We start from the raw sequence: 21,866 nt of genomic DNA on the forward strand, positions 1-21,866 counted from the left end.
GTGACAGTCTGAAGTATTTCCATCCATAAGGTCAAATAGAACACAATGCAGCTATCACCCATGAAACAGTAGATAAGTTCCTTGTCTGATAAAACTACTAAGAATAATACCTTGCCTGAATTTAATACATGGCTTTAACTAGATTTTAACTAGAATGTTCCAATGCATTACTTAATAAATCGAGCTTTCTATAAAAATGAAATATACTAGAGAATATTATTCTTGGGTATGTGATATTTACACACTATGTATAAGACATAATGATTTAATGTTTAGTCTCAAAGGGAAGTACTGCAGTGGGAAGAAAGAAAAAATTGTCAACAGACTGTTGAAAAACTCCAGGGTCAGTTGAAGAACAAAGAGCAAGAGCTGGAGAAAGCCCAAAAGTCTAATAAATTGCTGAGAGAACAGGTAATCTGGTAATTTATCACAAGAATGGCTCATCTTGATAAAACTTACTTTTCATTAAACTAAGTTTTACAGTTGTATCTCAAGTCAATTCCATTTATGTAGTCTTGTTAATTATTATATAATTTGCACACATACATATATATATTCCCCATACACTAACGTGTGTAAATATTACATTTTGGTGTATTATTAATCTTCTCATATTCAACATTCTTTTCTCTTTTGGAATATTTAATTTGAGTGTTAGTTAAAATTCATCATTGTTACATATGTTTATCATGTTTTCGCCTCAGTAATTTAAAGTTATGGTAAAGCTCAAAACTGGCTTTTATTTCTTTCTTTTTTTCATTCTTCTCTCAAGAGAACAAAACATACTATACTCTTACCTTATATGATATGTTGGTTTGTTTATTTAAGAATAAAAAGCTTTTTATTCAAAATAACTAACATAATGTACTATTGACATTCTATAACTATATTACTTTTCTCAAGATGTTCTCTTTAAAAGTAATATGATTATAGAATGACAATGGTATATAGTAGAAGTTTTAAACTTAACATAGTGACTATATTCAAAGGCTGTCTGTAGTTATTATATAATTATAGATGTCAGTAAAAACAAATATTTTTATTTAAATTGTCTTTAATGAAAAATGTTTATCTACTGTGAAACTTTGAAAATCTTCATAACACAAACATATTTCTATATCTTTATTAAATTATCCTTTATAATTTATGATTTACAATCTTAAATTATGATATGGCTTAAAAATATATATTTTTGTGTGGTTTTGTTTCTTCACTAGCCTACAAATAGATAGTGCACAGAATTTGTTGTTTGGACATTACCTGTTCATCCGACTTCTTCTACTAATGATTGAAATTTGAAATAACAGATAGAACAAAAGTGTGATTATTCAATTTACAATTTTCTTCTCAGTGTAATTATTATATAATATACTGCCTTTAAATATTAAGCTTAAAAAAATGATAGCTTATCTAGTAAATTATATATTTCTGTAGCTTTATAAACGTTATTATTTCACTTATTTTTCTTATGTATGGATTAGTATCTCTTCCACCTTTTGTTTTACAAGTGTGCTGAATCTCAAAAATCATCATATTTATTACTAATAATAACAGGTGAAGCATATTGAACAGTTTGTTTCCTGAGTTTTGCACAAAGCTACATAACAGCCTTTACTAGCCATTCCTAATTTTAAAATGATATACTAGAGGGAAGGGAGATAGTCAACACCATCCACTGCCAACTCTTGAGCTACTCTTCACCAGCAGATAGTAAGAATAATTTTTACGTTATAATGAACCCAAAACTGAAAGATCGAGCATTTTCAGTGACAGGGATTGACACAGGTGGCAAGGTGAACATCCAAAATACCAGGCCTAGTTTAGAATGGAATAAACATAAAACATCTTTTTAGACTGGTGTTCAGAATCAACTGATATGCCAACAATATTTTTCAATTATTGTTATATATATAAAATTGTACGCATCAATATTCCTTACAGTTATATGTCCAAAACCGTTGAAGAGTTATAAATTTTAACAATTTTTAGTATGCTTTTTGTAAAACAACTGAGGAGATTCTTTATAAGTCATAATTACATCTCAAAATATATTTTTTATGAATCATATATTCCCAGTATTTATAAAAAGTTTGAAAACATCAGTTGTATACATCATAATTATTGCCATACTTGAGATCAGGCTGTGAATAAATTTGGTTTACAGAATGTTTACTGATGAAGTTTGACCACTTATCATTTCCCAATGTGTGTAAATATCATACTGGGACTCTGTACTGTTTCAGTGTATCATCATTACAAACCATTTACAACTACATAATTGGTATTGTTATAGCATACATTGCTTTTGTTCATTGATATATTAAAACATGGAAGCAAAAATCATGTAACATCAAGTTGTTTACATGTGTTACTTTTATTTAGGTATTCTTAAAAAACTTCATATGTTGGGAGGACAACAATGTGTTCAGTTGCAAAATAAAGAATGAGGCATTGCAGTGTAAGGGCTATCTTTGGATCGTTACAGTTGTAGAAGCACATCATTTAAATTCCAAAACAAGACATATGAACAGAAATACAAAATAAATTAACCCTTTTGTAGTTGTTTATTGTGTTTGCCAAAAATTGTTGTATTGGTCACTTTGTCCTTAACTTGCATCCTTTGAAGCAACGGGCAGTGTTACTTCCTGCCCAAAGTTGTATTTGTACCCTAATGTGGCTGTGCATATGGAACAGATTCACAGAGAGAGAGAAAGACAGAGATATTTGCACTTATATATATATAGATGATAGAAAAATCTAAATAACAAAGAGAACAATGATATATTAACCTTTCTAAAAAATGTAGGAACGTAAACAGATTTAATTCTCACCAGTTGTAGTGGATATGTTTGGATTAACAGATTAGTAAAATGTGCTGTTTAATTCAAATAATAAAATATCATTTGTTACTGTAGTTTTCTAATATCAATAGAAGCACATCATGGTAGACAAAAACTATGCACAATGACATGATATGATGGTAGACCTAAGTTATTGTAATAAATATTTTTTATTTATGTCTTAGATTGACGAAAGTAGAAAAACTTCTATGGAACGTGAAAAAACTATAGCTGCTCTACAGAAAGTAGCAGAGAAATTACAGATGGACAATGAAAAGCTCAAATTACAAGTTTCAGAAAATAAGATAAAAAACAACGAAAGAGAGCTTGCTACAGTAGTAAGTTATTATTCTGTAAAAATATATAAGTTGCCCAAAATGTTTAAAATTTAGTACCACTTATAACACTGACAATATTTTTAAAGCCATTTTCAACTGTTGAAGTATGTAAATGGGGCATATAGAGTCTGGGACATTTCATTATGAACAGCTTGTCTTTATTGCACAAAGCAATTTTACTCATCTATAGTAACTAACCAGCATGTCATAAACAAATAAATATCTTTTGTATGGATTAGACGCACTAGAAAGAGAAAGATGTACATGTTCACATTGCCCAGTAAAGTTTTATAAGTTTGTTTGTTTGTTTTGTTTTTTGAATTTCACACAAAGCTACTCGAGGGCTATCTGTGCTAGCCGTCCCTAATTTAGCAGTGTAAGACTAGAGGGAAGGCAGCTAGTTATCACCACCCACCGCCAACTCTTGGGCTACTCTTTTACCAACGAATAGTGGGATTGACTGTCACATTATAACGCCCCCACGGCTGGGAGGGTGAACATGTTTGGCATGACGGGGATGCGAACCCGCGACCCTCAGATTACGAGTCGCACGCCTTACACACTTGACCAGTTGCTGGGCCAGTTTTATAAGAGTTCAAGATTACTGGTCAGAGTATGTTTATACATTTAGACAAACAACATAAAGAGGATATTTATAAATGTTGTACATTTGTCAGAAATATAGTGTAAGTTTGGACTGTTATTTTCTTATTTATCCCAAAATTTAGAAAGGAAAGAATAATGAATTTCAGTTAAATTTATACATTAGTTTATTCTTTTTCAACTAAAATTTAAAAATTATTTGAATGATTGTACTTTTGAAACAGGGAATTCAAACATTAAAGAGTGACAGTGAAAGTAAAAATTTGTCAACATCTAATAGTCCATCCAGAATCAAAACAAGGAATCAGAAAACTAATGATCTTTGGTTAGAAATAGAAAAACTAAGAGAAGAACTAACTAAGGTAAGTAGATAATATCTTCAGAATAAAACTAGTTTTGATGTATCATGCTGTAAACTCATTATGTCAGCAAAAGGTTTTAACTCAGAATTTCTGATTGTCCTTTATATATTTATATGTATGCCATATATGCCACTTACCCGTTTTCATTTCTTTCACCTACCATGTGTGTAATTGCATCAGTGGATATTACTATGCTATTCCCACTGTAAATTGGATTTTTCTTTTGACAGTCATGCTGTGTGGTTTAATCAGTTTGTGTGCTTTTTAGTCTTTACGTACACAGTTTACCGGTATGTTGGCAATAGACATTTTTGATGATTTTTCAGCATTGTTTGTTCCAAATATTTCTGTCATTCTTATTGATATAACTAAATGGTAGGCAGTTAGTGTGGGTACATCACTTGCATATCACTCCTAATATTGGAGTTGAGAAACATTTACAAGACTAGCTCTGTATTCCTACACTTCATGTTCCCCTTTTCTGTAATTGTTATTTTTACACTGTGTGTCATTAGTTGACTTATTTTGATGAATTCTCTTTTTCTGCACAGTTACTGAAAATGTGTACTTTGATATAATCTTCACCTATGAGTTTCACTGGCAATGTTGCTTTTACCGAACTGCTCTTTCTTTAACATTTTTGCCTGTCAGGTGGAGTTGCAAGATATGTATCTTTTAGTAAGATGTATACCTTTGAGTTTATTTTAAAAAATAATAAAATTGCTTAATATTTGTTTGTACAGATTATTTTTATTTTTTTTTACTAGTTTTGCATTCATGGGAAGTTAACTTGCTGTAATTGATTAGTTTTTAACATCTGATTTTTGCCTTTGGTCATCACTCCATTCTAGAGTCATGTATATAATGTTTTATTTTTGATGTCTGTTACATCTACTTATAAATCTAGTGGCAACAGTAAGTCTACAGAGTTCTAAAATCAAAATCTGGCATTCATTAGCTGTGGTGGACAGAGTATAGATAGCTTATCATGTAGCATTGCACTCAAGCACCTAAACAAATTTTTGGACAGCTAGCATTGATGTGGATGTTTATAACTATTTCATTGAGGAAATTGAGGACTGGTCATAAATCTGTCCCTTTTTATTTTTATCTAGATATACCTTATTGCTCAGTGAAACTTGTGTGAATTTCATAATAGTTTCTGTGTTGAGGCTTTTGATCAACACAGTTTTATATCTCTTGTATCCACATATGGATTTGATTGTATTCATTTTTTGCAATAGGAAGTGAATTGTCAGTTTACAACCTTCCAGTTTGTTCTATATAAAATGTGTTGTAGATTAGCATGTATAGTCAGAGCTTTCATTAGACTCCTACACACATTCTGTATTGAATGTCATCCTCAAGTGGATGATAAGAGGATTCCAGCTTAGTGGTTACCTTGTGCTGAATTGTTCTCGAGTTTGCTTCTGCTTTGGATTGGTCTGTTCATGAGTTCAGATCTCAACTTGTGCCTACTTATAGTCTTGCTCATCTGAGATTTTGGATTATCACACACTCTTAAACTCTTGACTCTTCTAATGGAATTTTGCAATCCCATGAATTTTGAATGATGCATACTTCTCCATCATTCAATCACATAATCTCTGATATGGGAGTGATAGCTTCTTATTTCATAGTTTCTGCCCTTTCTACCCTATTGCTGCTATATTCTTATGGTCCAGAAACTTCAAATGTTTCACTATGTTAGGTGGGTTTCTCATAGCACTTGTTTGGTATGGTGTCTATATTGTTTGTTTTTTTTTCCAGCTGAGCTGTCATTTTGTGGATTTTGCCAATGGTTCAGTTTTCTCTTCTTGATGCATTTATGAAATCTCTGCATCATCGTCTGATGCTTTAAGCCTGTTGGGAGTAAAAAACATTATGCCTACCCTTTTCATTTTCTTTTTTGGATATTGGACCAAGATCAGTTGATCCCATTGTCATGTCTTTCCATTTTCTTTCTCAGACTGATATGCTTCACCATGTTTTCAGCTCTTCTTGTCTCTCTCACAAGAATCCTATTCCCTTACTTTTGATATATTTGACTGAATGATGGTTGTCATTAAAGTGTTGCAATACGATACAAGTATCATATCACGAAACTGTGATAAATCTTATCAATATATCACCCAATACAACATGATTTATGAATCTTCACAAAATTCGGCAAGATTTCAGTAAACATTATCAGCCTTTTGAACAGAAATAAATCAGAATTTCTAATAACGTATTTTTGCTAAAAATCAAATATTCAATAAAGGAAGATGAGTATTGAGTACTACATGTTGTTCATTTCTTTTATCAAAAATATTACATGTAAAGTTACAAAACAAACTAACAATAACAAAACAGAGAGACAGATATTATCTTTTTTTTTTTGTTTTGCTTCTCTTACCAGCTGCCACTTATTTGACAAAACTTGAGAATTTGAAAATGTATTGTGAAGTGTGAAGTACTTAAATAAGATGGTGTCAGTAAGATAGATGATAAATTACAGATAAACTTTGAAACAAACCATTGGTAAAACTTCTGTATCTAGATACATATCGTATCAACTGCTGTGAGGATATAAGCACTCTTAAATGTCATATCCTTTTTCAGCTAGCTACTTTGATGTGTTTCTTGGTAAAATTGTTTTTGTTGTTTTTTTTTCCATTAGCTAGAATATTTTAACATTTGCAGACATTTCTCTTTAGCAGTTGTTTTGTTGCTGGTGTTCTCAGAATTTATACCTGTAGAATTGTATTTTGTTTTTGTTTTTCAACTTGTTCACAGCTTGTCTAGTTTGTGCCTGTCCACTTTAGCAACATTTTCAGTTACTTTCCATTGTCACAGATGTTGTGTGCCATTATTATCAATATTATATCTTCAGTTATTTTCAGTATATTTTTATATATCTCCCAACACCCTGTTCACAGTTCAAGGTGTGTCTTAGTATATATCTGTTTATGTGTGTATGTCTATGTTTCTAAAAATAAGAGAAACACTGGGACTTTTGCAAGACATGTATATCTCTTTATGCTGCTTTTGATACTCCTAACCCCATACATGCCATTCTTTACACTGCAGCTCCATGAGAGGGTTTGTCTTTTAGTAGGAACCATTTGCACCTCTTCATGAATGTCTGTATGTGGCACTGGCAATTTCTCTGCTACAAAAAAAATGAGATTATTTTCCATATTTTGTTTTATTTTTTCATACCTTGATATTTCCTTGTGTTCTGCTTAGAAAAAATTCCTGGTAGGAAAATTATTAATATTATAATTTATAATTCTCTGCAGAAAAAGATTGAACTTTATATATAATTTCTTGATGTTTTTCAGGTGCAACACGCAAAAGACCAGCTTCAGCAGCAGTTATCAGATTGTAATGCTGATCTTGATACTGTACGATCACAACTTCCAACACCCCATACAGTGGAACCAGACCAATATAAAGCCTATGTTTTGCATTGTATGTATGAAAATAAGGTAAAAGGACTTGAAAATGAAATACAACAAAAGGTTAGGTTTGTTTATTATGTACAGATTTTTAAAAAGTGGTTTTATGGATGTGCATTTGGTACAGAATGTAGAGAAACAAGGTTGTTTGATTTTATATCGTTGTTTTGTTTTAACTCTTCTACAAAATGGCAAAATTTACATGTTGAGTATAACATTAACCTCTACTTTTCTACTTAAAGAGGTATAATATACCACACGTTGAATAAAACCTAGATTTAGTACCTGTTACTGAGTCTTTTAAGTATTGTACATATCTACACATATTTGAATTTTGTTGAAATATCCTTACTGAAAGTTATCCCTCAAATAAATCTATAAGTGAAATCCTCTTCATGTGACTCCTTAGAAAGTAGGTTTTTGTAATAAAGTACAAGTTGAAACACTTGTGAAATTCTGTTGAAAGTGCTTCAGTATCTGAGGTCCATTTTAGGTTTTGTTTAAATACACACACAAAAAAAAACGACTAATGAGGCCAAAAAAGATAATTTATACTTGGAAGATATTTCTCATAAGTAACATTTCATTCATTCACAACTGTTTCCATGAAATTATATTCACTGTCATCTATTCATATTTAAACTAGATATAATTGTGTTACTTTCAAGTTTTACTTTATGTAATGAAATAATAAAGTGTTTGCCAAACTTTACACAAACACAGCAGAAATACACTTGTATTAATATACAAGTTTAGTATGTAATGAACAATAAAGAGCTTGAGCTTGATGATTCAGCATACATTTAAATTATGCACCTTCTAACATTGAAAGGTTTAATACTATGCTACATTGGAAAATTTGATTTCTCTTTGGTTAAAATCAAACACCTAATAAACTGTTATTCAAGAATCATAATTAAGTAAAGGTTATTAAGGTTAACATACATGCACATAAAAATGTTAAGAAGTACCAGTGTTTAATAGTGTTTATTTGAAATTAAACTCATATCATACTTAACTCTTACTGAAACAATAATTGGAATGTTTAAGCACTACTGATTAATATTGGAAACTTTGTAAAGGACAAAGAGGAAGCTAATTAGTAATTTATTTAAATAATTGATGGATTGTTTTTGAATTTTGCACAAAGCTACACAAGGGCTATCTATGCTAGCTGTCCCTAATTTAGCAGTGTAAGACTAGAGAGAAGGCAGCTGGTCATTACCACCCTCCACCAACTCTTGGGCTACTCTTTTTACCAATGAATAGTGGGATTGACCATTTAATTATAATGTCCCCAAAGCTGAAAGAGCAAGCATGTTTGGTATGATGGGATATTTAAATAAAATTCCTTCTTTTCTCATATTATTGTTTCAAACATCATAGTGAAGTGCTTGATTTTTTATTAAATATTTGCAGTGACAATTCTGTAAGAATTACCCAAAAAAGAATAAATTTTTAAAATAACCAAGTTTTTTGATGTTTTTTTTCTGGTTGATAATTATAATGAACTAGTTAATAAATGTTTACATATTTGTCTATGGAAGCATTTGCTAGAAGTAGATATAGAAGGGCATTCTAAATCATTGGAATTATTTAGTATTTTCCAAGTTAAAATTGTAGTATCATTGAATAAGTTCTTTTTTAATTTTTAAATTGATCTATATATATTATAATTAATAATGTATTTATGTTTAACATTTATCCTTTTCAATTTAGAACTGAATTATTGTGAAAAACAGTATGTAATATTTATCTAAATATACTTTTTCTTTACATGTGATTAGAATCATCTTCTAAAAGGCATTAGAAAGATACTGAAAGAAGCAGCTGAAAGAGAGAAGAGATTACAGCAAGAACATGATGAACTTGAAGAAAGGGTTGGTATATTGTAATTCTTAGACTTACCTCTGCATTTCATATTAGCTTAAGTATATTAATTTAAAACAAAAAAAGGATAATATGAAATTGTGAAAATACCAAACTCAGATATGTGAAGAGAAAGAATAAATGACTTACATTATGTAACAAGGCTATGTTCATTGCAAATTTTTTTTCTAATCGAAGCTTTTTTCTAAAAGTCCATACAAATTCATAAGAAAAGAAAGATATATTTAATAAAAAGAAAGAGCAAATTATTAACTATGATAAGAATGACCAAAGAACTTGTATTAATATGATCATATAATATTATATTTGAATTTAAGATTTAAATAATTAACTATTAATGCAAATAAAATTGAAATTTTGATATTACTTAGCTATAATATTGTTGCAAGAAAAATAAACATTGGTTTAAAAAGAAAACATATTTCTATATCTTATAATAATTTAAGGAAAAAAAAGTATCCAGTTCTTAATGTTTCTAATAATGTCTCAGTAAATAACATTCTCCATATTTGATACATGTAATTATGCAATTACCACATACCTCACGCTCCTAAATTAGTTACATCTCTCACTCAAAACATCATAGATCATGATCTAGATCACATGGGGATTACTTTTTCTACTTTTCCTTGTGTATGTGTAAATTTACAAAATTTATATGAAGCAGAAATATTTACTTGTGACTTGGAAGTTTGTGATTGATCAACTTCAGTGAGAAGGTTAAACTGAAACATAGTTTTTCAAACATTCAATCTTCTCTTGAAAACATTAAGAGTTCCTGTCTACTTTTAGCCCTTTTTAACTGTTATTTCTACTGATAGTCTTATCCTCAGTACATATTTCCAAGTACAATGTATTTTCATTTTTCTTTTATTTAAGTAGAGTTTTATTATTTTTTTTTTAATTTTTAATGCAGCTTATTCTCTTCATTTATATTCTATTCCAATTTCATTTCTACTCAGTAGTTCATCACCAAATTACCAACTTTTCTTTACTTGCAGAGATTAGTGTCTTATTTTTAACATCTGTACTATGTATGTCTCTTCTATTTTATTTTAGATGCAACAATTCACCAAGCATATTTTTCCACATACTAGGGCTCTCCTTAGTAATTTTGAGGGTTTATAATGCCACACATTAGGCATGAATATCCACAGCACAGATAGCCTTCCATATAGCTTTCTACTTAAGAACAAAAGTACAGCATGTTAGGTCTTGAATCTCCAATTATTGTGAACAACTATAAACAAGTAATCAGAAATTTGCATTTATTACTTTTAAAACAGCATATCCCCTCCTGTTCATTGATACTTTCCCTTCTATTGATCCTCACTGCCAAACATTCTCGTCCTCTCATTACCGAGGGCTTAATAAGTGATAAACAATCACACTGTTCATTGTTAAAAGTGTAATCCAAGAGTTGGCAGTGGTTGTTGTTGACCATTTGCCTTTCCTTTAGCCTATCATTGCTAAATTAGGGATAGCTAATGCAGATTTCCCTTGTGTAGTTTTGTACACAATCCCAAACAAATTCTACTTATGTGGAAATGTGCATAAAATAATGTGGGTCATAACCATTCCACAGATGCTTCAACAATCTCACATCAGCTTGAGATAAATTTTGTGTTTAGGTGCATAGTAACCAAACATTTAACAAGACTGGAGCAGAACCAAGAGGTTGGTGAACTGTTTCATACTATGGAGCAGAACCAAGAGGTTGGTGAACTGTTTCATACTATGGAGCAGAACCAAGAGGTTGGTGAACTGTTTCATACTATGGAGCAGAACCAAGAGGTTGGTGAACTGTTTCATACTATGGAGCAGAACCAAGAGGTTGGTGAACTGTTTCATACTATGGAGCAGAACCAAGAGGTTGGTGAACTGTTTCATACTATGGAGCAGAACCAAGAGGTTGGTGAACTGTTTTATACTATGGAGCACAACTAAGAGGTTGGTAAAATATTTCATACTATGGAGCACAACTAAGAGGTTGGTGAACTGTTTCATACTATGCCACTATTGCATAATTTAATCCAGATATCTCAAATTAGAAAAAAAACAAACAACACTTTATAGTTGTTGTTGTTTTTAACAGTCTTCTCAGCCAAGTTGTTAAACTGAGAATATTAAGGTGAGTATGAATGTTTACTGTACCCATTGTTTTGCACAAATCAGCAAAAAGTTGATATAAAAACTTACTTCTTGATCAGTATGAGTTTTCTTTGGTGTTCTGATGTGTGATATCAACTCCTTTTTGTAAGTTTTTACTAACTGTTTGAGTCATGATATAAGTGATATTCAGTGTGTGATCAAAGTTTGAACTGTTATTTAATCATATTATTTAGCCTTTTCAAGATTATTATGAACATTAGTTGTAAAGGTTAATAAAATATTTTTTTTATTTCCCATTTCAATAAAATAGTGTGTCAAAATTTTAATGTTTCCTCTACAATATCTAAGAAAATTCAATCAGACTTTGCAACATATGGATCAAAATCTGTTTAAAAAGCTTTAAGAAATTTGATAAATTATTCCTAAGTTATGAAAGGCACATAAAGTTTGTAATGTTAGGATATAGATAAGTTAATATAATTTTTGGTGTAGAGATACTTCAATAATGCATGTATTAGCTGGTATTCAATAACAGTTTTTATTTCAGGTAAAAACATATGAAACTATTGAGTGTTGCCAGGATGATGATTTAGAAAGTGCAGTTGTTCAAGCCAAACTCAGAATTCGAACATTAGAAAATCAAAACACACCAGGAAATAGTGAGGTATCCTTCACATTATTACTGTACTGAAGATCTCAGTTACTGTATATCCTATGTCTTAAGTCATCACTCTTATTGTTTCATATGTGTGTATATATCTCCTTAGTAAATAGTGATGCTTTAGTTAATTATAGTCTTGCCTCTCACATCATTACATACTTCATAACATTTGCAAATTGTACCTTGCTTGAGTCACTCATTGTAATTAATACATTCTTTTTGTGAAATAATCAGTTATGCAACATTGGATCTTTGATCTAGCCTAACATCAAATAACTATTCATTATTAAATGAATTCTGCTACAAAATAGTGCAGGTCGTGTTCATCCTTTATTTTAATGGTTTTTATCATTTTGATCTTAGGTTCTTGAAATTTGAACCAGTGATTTTAAAGGTGTAATAAGATTTAATACTGAACAGATAATTACACAGAATAACAAGAATTTAAGAGTAAAGAAAGACATTCAAGTTTTCTTAATTTGGATCATATGTGGTTTAGTCTAGTAAACCCTTTCCAGATGGGTCACAGGTTAAAGTCCATGTCATCTCGATTGTGGACTTGTATTCAAAATTTTATTGAACTACTATTTTTTTTAAATTTATTTTCTTGAATATGATTCCAAACTATAGATTATGACTCAGATTTTTATATTATATATTATCTAATATCTTTATTTAAAAGTGAGTATTAAACAACCTAAATATCAATTTTTTTTATCACATGATTTTTTGAATGCAGTACTGATACAAATTAGGTGTTTGTGATGTCAAATTACAAAGTCTATCTCTTTTATACAAATTATAAACTCAAAATATTGTTATTGGCAAGCTAAAATATAAGGTAAAAATCTTTTATCTTTTCTGTTTGCTGAACTATCACTATACAGTTAGGACAGAAAGTGTTTCTACCCCTTCATCTCAAGTGGTTTTTTTGCTCATAACCTAAAAAGTATCATGAATAGGTTAATAGAAGTATAATATATTATAAATATTATACTGACACATATCTACATAAATTTTTATGTAAATTAAATGACAAATGAACTGTTTATAAACAGATAACCAAAAATAGGAAGAGCAGAAAGTATTTGTACATTTCAGAATGTGTGAAAAAACTGATATTCCTGTAAATATTTTATTTAGTTTGGCAAATAAACTACATTATACCATTCTAGAACTTGACACTGGGTTCATAATTATTGGAATTTAGTCAGCAAAAAGTGTTCTTCCAGCAGTTTTGCGCAGTCTCTGTCATTATCTGCTTGGTCATCATGGCGAACAAGAAACAACTGTCCAGTAATTTAAAAAAAAAAACGAATTATTGTAAAATACAAGTATCGTGTGTCTCTTTCTGGTATTGCTACACAACTTAATGTGCCAAAATCTACTGTTCAAAGCATAATTGCTAAGTTTAAGCTTACAGAATCAACTGCTAACCTCCCTTGTTCCGGACGCCTCACCAAAAATTCCAAAGAGAACCAAGAGGAAGGTTCCCAGAGAAGTTAATAGGAACCCTCGTTTAACACGTAATGACATACAGAAACTGGTAAGGGAAACGGGGGTTGAAGTAAGCACCTCTACAGTTACGAACATCTTACGCTCTTCTGGGTTCAAAGCATGCCATCCTGTAGAACTCCATATTTAAAGCCTGTTCATTTAGAAGCACGATTGAGGTATGCAAGAAAGCATGTAGATAAACCCTTTACCTATTGGAAGAGTATTCTTTGGTCAGACGAGACTAAAATCGAGCTTTTCAGCCACAATAACGTTCGCTATATTTTCCGTAAGAAGGGGAAACAAAATCTTCCAAAAACACTGTCCCTACAGTTAAACATGGAGGTGGCTCACTCATGCTATGGGGTTCCTTCAGCTCTTCTGGTGTATGCAGCCTTCACCGCGTCAACGGAATCGTGAGAAAAGAAGAGTGCATTGATATATTAGGCACTTATATCAAGAATTATGTTCGGAACTTGGGGCTTGGGCATTGTTGGATCTTCCAGCATGACAATGACCCTAAGCACACATCGAAATATGTGCAATCCTGGTTGCAGAGGAACCATATAAGCGTTCCGAAGTGGCCATCGCAGTCACCCGATCTCAACCCAATTGAAAACGTTTGGCATGAGTTGAAGACCTGGGTTTATCAGCGTAATCCGAAAAACTTGCAAGAGTTGTAGGCCTTCTGTAAAGAAGAATGTAAGAAAATACCAGTCGAGTACTGTCAAACGATCACGGAGGGCTAATGAGGAGAGATTGCGTCAAGTAATTCACCTGAAAGGCTAAACGACTGACCATTAAAGTAGACGCACGAACACTTTCTGCCCCTCCTATGTTTGGTAATTTGTTTATAAACAGTTTATTTGTCATTCAATTTACATAAAAATTTATGTAGATGTGTGTTACTATAATATTTATAATATACTAACTTTTGTTATCCTAATCTTGATACTTTTTAAGTTATGAGGAAAAACTACTCACGACGCAGGGGTACGAACACTTTCTGTCGTAACTGTATTTAGTGAGTCAAACACAGTGGCTGCTGTTCACCTCTTTCCATTTTTGTAAATAGTCCCTTCAGGATTTTGTCTTGTTTTGGATTCATATACAGTTTACTTATTAAATTGGATAAATGACAGTGGAATTTTGTGGTATCAATGAAGTAATTTAAGATTTATTTGGTTATTCATAAGTGTATATAAAACCTTAAAAAAATATTTTATTTCACATCTTCAATGAGTGAAATTTTTTAAGGCTTAGCAAGCTAAGACAAGCAGCAAAAAGTACAAAGGTTGTAACTAGAAGAGATTATTGCTTGCTTTACTTCTTTATTTATTCTTCTATGTTTTAAGAAAAATAAGTTTAAGAACTCATTTGTGAATAGTAATAATCTATATACCAATACAGTTTTAATGATTGAACCATTTTACCAAATATAGTCCACAACCAAAATAAGTTGCTTTGTAAAAATTAAATTTCAGTTTTGTATTCTTGGATACAATAATATGAGTGTACATGTACTGCTTCATTTTAAGTTTAGTATTATTGGCCAGGCATAGCTGAAAGGTCAATATAATAAAATTAATAAATATATATATATATGTATAATGCTATGGAATTTCAGTTATTTAGTCTAAAAATTTATATTTTTGTTTTATAATCTGTACTCATTCTAGAATGAAAAAGATATAATTTATATTTATAATTTATATTCATTTCCTAATTTTTTATCATGTCTACAAGATCAACCAAATTGACTGAACCCATAAAGAGATTCTTTAGTGATAATAACATAAAACATTTAACAAAACATTCAGTAAAATTATCTAGACATAATAAGAATTTTGCATGTGAAATTTGAAAATTTTCTGATGCACAAAAGTATTTTTAATCTTAAAGTGAAAATTACTTTGCATGTCTGATAGGCAATGTGCGAAAATAAAAATGGCATAAGAAAAAATCTTCAACAAACCTTAATACTTAATAAAAATAATTATATTTTGCTTGTGAAAGCCTTGTAATGATTACTGATAATCTTTCAAATTTCATGAACATATGCTTATTAATTTAAAAGAAATAGAATGAAAATTGTAACAAGCACAAAATGGTTAAGAGGTCAGTCCCAGGGACTGACCACATACTGGAAGCATTATAGAGTAGATGTATTCATAGCTAGGTCCTTCTAATAATGATGGAATCAAAGATATGGATGACAAAGGAGAATGTAGAAGTTAGTAATGGACAAGGGAGGAGGAGACTGAATCTGAATAAATTACACGAAATAAAAGTATTTTATTGTACAGCAAAATGCATGTACAGCTGAATAAAATTAACTAAAACTCATTCATAGATTTCTAGAAACAAATGGAGGTATATATTTGGAAATAAATTAAGCTCATTAAAAGTGTGCATCTGGAAGCATTTAGTAAATAAAAGCTACATGGTTTGTGGCACATTCCTCTGAAAAATGTTTATTTTACAATTAGAGTGGAAATTTTATTACCCCTGTTTTTATGCAGTAGAGACATATATCATGGAAAAATAAATGCAAGTAAAATTAATGTGAAATAAACAGTTTAAAGACCATCTATTCGTTTTTTTATGTTTACCTGTTTGTGGGTAACTTTAATTTCTTATTTTTCTCTTTTAATTTTTTCTTTTATTTTCTACTAACATATTTAATTTTTAATGTGTATGTGCTTAGATTGAATTATTTTCCACCAGAAACTTGATTTATGTTGAAACGTTTACAAAACTGTGGAAATTTGTGGGGGAGAGGATTAAAATAGGTGCTGCCACCCTTGTTCTGACACTGATCTGAATACAGGTGAATAAAATGGAATGAAAGTGGAGTAAACCAAACTGTAAACTTCAAACAAGAAAATAAGCTTGAAGGTTATTGGCGAAATATACAAAAGACAAAGGATTACAAGTCTACTTCTTAAGCAGAGATTTCTCACTTTGAAGCCTAAAATTAAACTAACTAAAAGTGCACAAAATCTCAGCCCAAGGGGCAGAAGAATCTCTACAACGTAACTGTTTATAATGAGGAAATACTGGATGGCTGGATATTCGGAAGACATGCCCGCTTCTCAGAGAGAGACTTCTCACTTTGAAATCAGGAATTGAACTGATTTGAAATTTCAGCCCAAGGAATAGAAGCAGTCAGTATAACTTAACTAGTCATTGTCAAGCCTTCTCCTAACTCTCATGGCACAATTGTATGGGTAGCTTTACACAAAGAAATGAAGTCTACCATTCTCAAAATAATCCAGACTTGCTTTTATTATAGAAATTAGAACTTTAATGTGTTTTTTTCACATTATTATAAGAAATGTTTGAGTGACATACAAAAATAAATTCATTTCATTTACTGATACCTACAGAAGAACAGAGTTTATGATATGAGCCATATGTAACACTTCCCCATTTATCTGTCTCATCCTTTTCATTAATTTAATACTTTTGAAACTCTAGACATAAACAAACAGAGCAGAAACTTTTCAATTATAAAATTCCAATACAAAATCACTACACAATAGTTTACATAGTTTATACATTAAACAAAATGAAATAATTACCATAATTATATAATACCAGGTAAAATACATAAATACATTCAACATAAATGGAAAAATTGAATCAAAATAATCAGTTCAATATAAAGTGTACGTTAATATAGCCAAGTAAGAAACTCGGTAATTGGTGCAATGCAATGCAATAGAAGAAACATGAATAAAAAACAAAAAGAACTAAATTAGACAAGACCAGTCAACCATTACACATAATAAAAAATGACAGTATCACACTAAAGTAAAAATTAAAGATCTGGCAATAAATGTTATATAAACAAAGCATATAGCCAGTTGTAAAATTTAATAATTAAAACTAGTTATAACCTAATCAGAATATAAATAATACTCCTTGATAGGTAATTTGTAAGTATATATAGCACAGCAAGGAAACCAAACATATATGATAAACTACATAAAATAAGGTATGCTAAAACTTTAATGGCATTTCAACAAACCATTTTGAACTAACTTTCACACACAAGACATGAAAACAAGTTAAAAATATTTTATGCATAAGATTTATTTGTTATAGCAACTAATCAAGTCTAATTATACCTCCATTTGGTAGAGATCACTTGTTCTGGGTAACTCCTTTGAACCATGATCCTATCAGTAGTTATCTTTTACTTTTTCACATATAATTTTCATGTTTTGTTTTCCTTATCATGACACACGTCAGTTGACATTCTCAGGGTGTCCTTGGCAGAACTCTGGGACATCTGCCTGATAAAACTAAGCAGTTTGGGTTTGACTTATATTTTTAAAAATTACTAAGCCTTCCTGATATGCATAATTAACACATAATTAACTAAAGTATAGTTATAGTTGTGAGAGATCTAAATAACATTCCCAAGTTGAAGTTCTTCACTGGTTTCTCTGACCAAGGCATTTTTGCAGTGCACTGAATCTCCACTTGCAAAGATGGAATTATAATACCTACTAATATTCTGATTTTGACATTTACATGACCACATCCACCTACTACAGTCAAGGCAGATTACCTGAACTTTAACTATGGCCATACATTTTCTATCCTCTTGGATGTTTCCAGTGTCAGTAGCTCAGTCACTCGAAAACATCATTTCGTGGTTCTTTAACATGTGTTTATTGTGGTGTGAAAGACCATGATGCCTATGAATGTGGACTGGAACCAGATTGTGTTAACTGTAGTGGTTCATGCCCCTATTATAATAGTTTTGGCTCAAGTGGGTGAAGGAGGAAGAGGTGCAACACTTGAAGACTTTGAACAATATCTCCTACTCAGAGACTCAAAAGTTATTGCCCTCCTCTCCATTTTGGACATATCCTGATGCACTCTGTTCCACAGCCACTGTGGGAGTGCAGACTTTTCTCTCCATGCCTCTAGCAAAGTCACTTGCAAAATATCTGAAGTCTTTTGCCCTCCATTGTTAAAGAAGTTGACAAGTTTACATCTACTCCTTAATTTGTCCCCACCACTCCTTCCAGTAGTTTCCCAGGTCCACTTTGTTTGACTTCTGGGTCAGGTGTTTCCTTGGGTCTATAACTCTTCTCTTACCCTGAGATGCAAAATGATTATTCATTCACACCCTCAGTTGCTAGAATCTTCATCCACAGACAGAAACCTGACAATACACGACGCAGAGCAGGATCCATGCAGGAAGATAGACCTCTGTCCAGTAATCAAAAAATGTGGTTAAAAACAGCAGCACCCCACCACATTCTCCTCCACATAAATAAAAATGGCCACTTTGATACAGTGGAACAGTCTGGGTTTTTGTTCAAATATAGGTGACATTAGTGATTTGATTAATTCTTATCATCATATACGTCTCTCCTTAAATGTTTCTAAAACATTTTTTAGAAATGTTTCTAAAACCTTTCACCTTTCAGCAGTTTTCTTTGCACAGAAATGACAAGTTGTATGATAGACAAGTGTATGGAGGGGTTGCACTGCTAATCAGTCAAAATGTACCTGCCCTATCTTTGCCACTCGATACACCCTAGGAGGCCATAGTCATCCTCGTTTCCTTGGATCGTGCCATCACTATTTTTTTCTCTCTACTTGTTTCCTAGGGAGACTTGTTATCAGTAATACTTTCATGTCCTCAATGAACAGTTACCACCTCTCTTTTTAATCATGGGGGATTTTAGTGGACATAATCTCCTCTGGCGTGGTGGTGATATTATTGATTGGATAGGACTGTTCCATAGAGCATATGCTATCAGATCACAGCCTTTCTCTCTTCAGTACTGGTTCTTGTACTTATTTTCATGGACCTAGTCAGCCTTTTACTGCTATCTACTAGATCTCTTTTTTTGCTCCCTTTCACTTTCCTTGGATGGTTGACAGTGACCCATGAGGCATTGATCATTTTCATATCATTTTGAGAAACAGTAGCTGTGGTTGATGTCACCTGACCTATGTGCCTTGGTGGAAGCTGTGCTGGGCCAACTGGCCCTCTTCCACTGCTTTCTTGAAACTTGACCTACCATCAACTGCAAGCCATCGATAGACAACTGTGTGGCAGCAATGACTAACTGTATTGTCCAGGCAACTGCTCAGTCCATTCCTAAAACCTTGACACATTTCCATTGTATCCTTGTCTGTGGTGGAATCCAGCCTGCTGCATGGCATGGAAGGCTAAAAAATGGGTCTGGGACACTTTTTGTAGGTATCTCACACTTTTAAACCTGTTGCTTTACATCAGACCTGTGCACATGCTTGGCTGGTTAGACGTGAAATCCAGAAGGAATCTTGGATTAACTACACAACTAACATCTTTTCTACCACCAGTTCCAAAATCATATAGGACAAAATTCAGAAGGTCAGTGAGCAGTATGCTTCTGTCCCTCTTTTGACCTGATGCCTAGGAAGTTGCTGATGTCCAATGTATCACTGAAACTTTCAGCACTAGCTTTTCTCATTCATCTATGACTTCTGCTTTATTCCCCACCTTTTTAGCCATCAAGACTCTGACAGAGCGATCAACCCTTTCCTTTCAGGCTGATCATCTGTATGACTCTAATCACCCTATTACACTGATGGAACTCAAGCTTGCTCTTCATTATTCTGGCAATACATCAGTTGTACCTGATGGTATTCACTACAAAATGCTGCATCATCTCTCTCTTGCCTGTATTATTCTTCTTCTGGTTGTTTTTAACCAGATATAGCAGAAGAATGCTTTTCCTGATGTTTGGTGCCAAGCTATTGTACTCTCTTTTATCAAGCCTGTCCAATTGCTTTGACAAGCTGTCTCTGTAACATCACAGAGAGGATGGTTAATGCTCATCTTGTTTGATTCCTTAAAGCAAACAATATCCCCTCGCTCAAATGGTGTGGGGTTTGAAAACAGCTCTCCACCGTTGGCCACCTGATTTGACTTGAAACATGGAAGTCTTTCTCAAGTGGCAAAACTTTGTTTCTGTTTTTCTTTACCTTGAGAAAGCTTATGATACTATATGGAAATATGGATTTTATGATCCCTCCACTTATATGAGCTGCATGGCCATTTGCCCATTTTTATCAAAACTTTTTTCATTGACCGGCGATTCCAACTTTATGCCAATTCAACACTTTTCCATTCTTTCCCATAGGAACTTGTAGTCCCTCAGGGCTGTGTCTTGAGTATCACACTTTTCATTACAAAGATTAATGTTTTTATTGAACAACTCCCTTTTACAGTTGCAAACAGACTCTTTGTCAACCATTTCCACATCTTGTGGCAGTTGTTGAACATTAGGTTTATGGAGTGGCAGCTACAGACTGTCCACTGCATACAGTTTTTCCATCATCGTGGTCTCTGAGAAAAAGTTCTTGGTGCTTATATTTGACTGTAAGCTTACTTTCATTTCATATATAATCCACCTATTGGTGAAGTGTACAAGGGCACTGAGTATCTTCCTTGTCCTCTCTTCAACCCTTACAGGGTGGATCGATATTCTGTGCTTAAAATCTGTTGTTCCCCCATTCGAACAAAACTGGACTGTGGGTCTCTAGTCTGTGGCTCTGCCAGAATCTCAGCCATGGAAGGTGTTGGACCCCATTCACCATCTGGTTCTTTGTCTCTATACTGGGGCTTTCTACATTTCTCCAGTCCAGATTTTGTACACTGAGTCTGATGAACCTCATCTACACCTCTGCCATTTGCAACTGTCTTTACTATATGCTTCAAAACTTTGATCCTTACCACAGTATCCCACCTGGGATTGTTTTTTCCTTCCTCAATGGGCCATACTTTTTCAAAATAAAAGGTCTGCCATTGTTTCTTTTGGCCTTTGTATCCACTTGCATTTGGCTGAATTATGTCTGTCATTGGATGACGGTGCTGTCTCCACAGGTTCAGCCCATCCCACAACAACTTATAATTGGAGGATTCTTTTCAATATAGTCAGTGAAATATATAAAATATACACTAAAAATGTTTTGTATCCAGCAATTTACCATTAACTAAATATAGTTTATTACTAGCCTCAATTGTACATGCCACGCTGTTTTACTTGCATCAAAGTTCTAAATCAGGAAAAATGTAGAAACTTGAATGAATTGTGTTGGAAGACTAA

The 21,866-nt window shown here is 32.2% G+C and overlaps 1 protein-coding gene across 7 annotated transcripts in view; it reads left to right on the forward strand.

Annotated features, from left to right (window-relative positions):
- Positions 1-21,866, forward strand: part of LOC143253103 (centrosomal protein of 290 kDa-like) — a 169,070-nt gene that overhangs the window by 141,282 nt on the left and 5,922 nt on the right. For all 7 annotated transcript variants that reach the window (XM_076506359.1, XM_076506358.1, XM_076506362.1 and 4 more), the window contains 6 exons: positions 277-411; positions 3,026-3,178; positions 4,006-4,143; positions 7,470-7,649; positions 9,374-9,466; positions 12,136-12,252. In XM_076506359.1, the coding sequence (XP_076362474.1) occupies positions 277-411; positions 3,026-3,178; positions 4,006-4,143; positions 7,470-7,649; positions 9,374-9,466; positions 12,136-12,252 (816 nt within the window). The remainder of the gene's footprint in view (positions 1-276; positions 412-3,025; positions 3,179-4,005; positions 4,144-7,469; positions 7,650-9,373; positions 9,467-12,135; positions 12,253-21,866) is intronic.

Source organism: Tachypleus tridentatus, chromosome 6, assembly GCF_004210375.1.
Source record: "Tachypleus tridentatus isolate NWPU-2018 chromosome 6, ASM421037v1, whole genome shotgun sequence".
Lineage (NCBI taxonomy): Eukaryota > Metazoa > Arthropoda > Merostomata > Xiphosura > Limulidae > Tachypleus > Tachypleus tridentatus.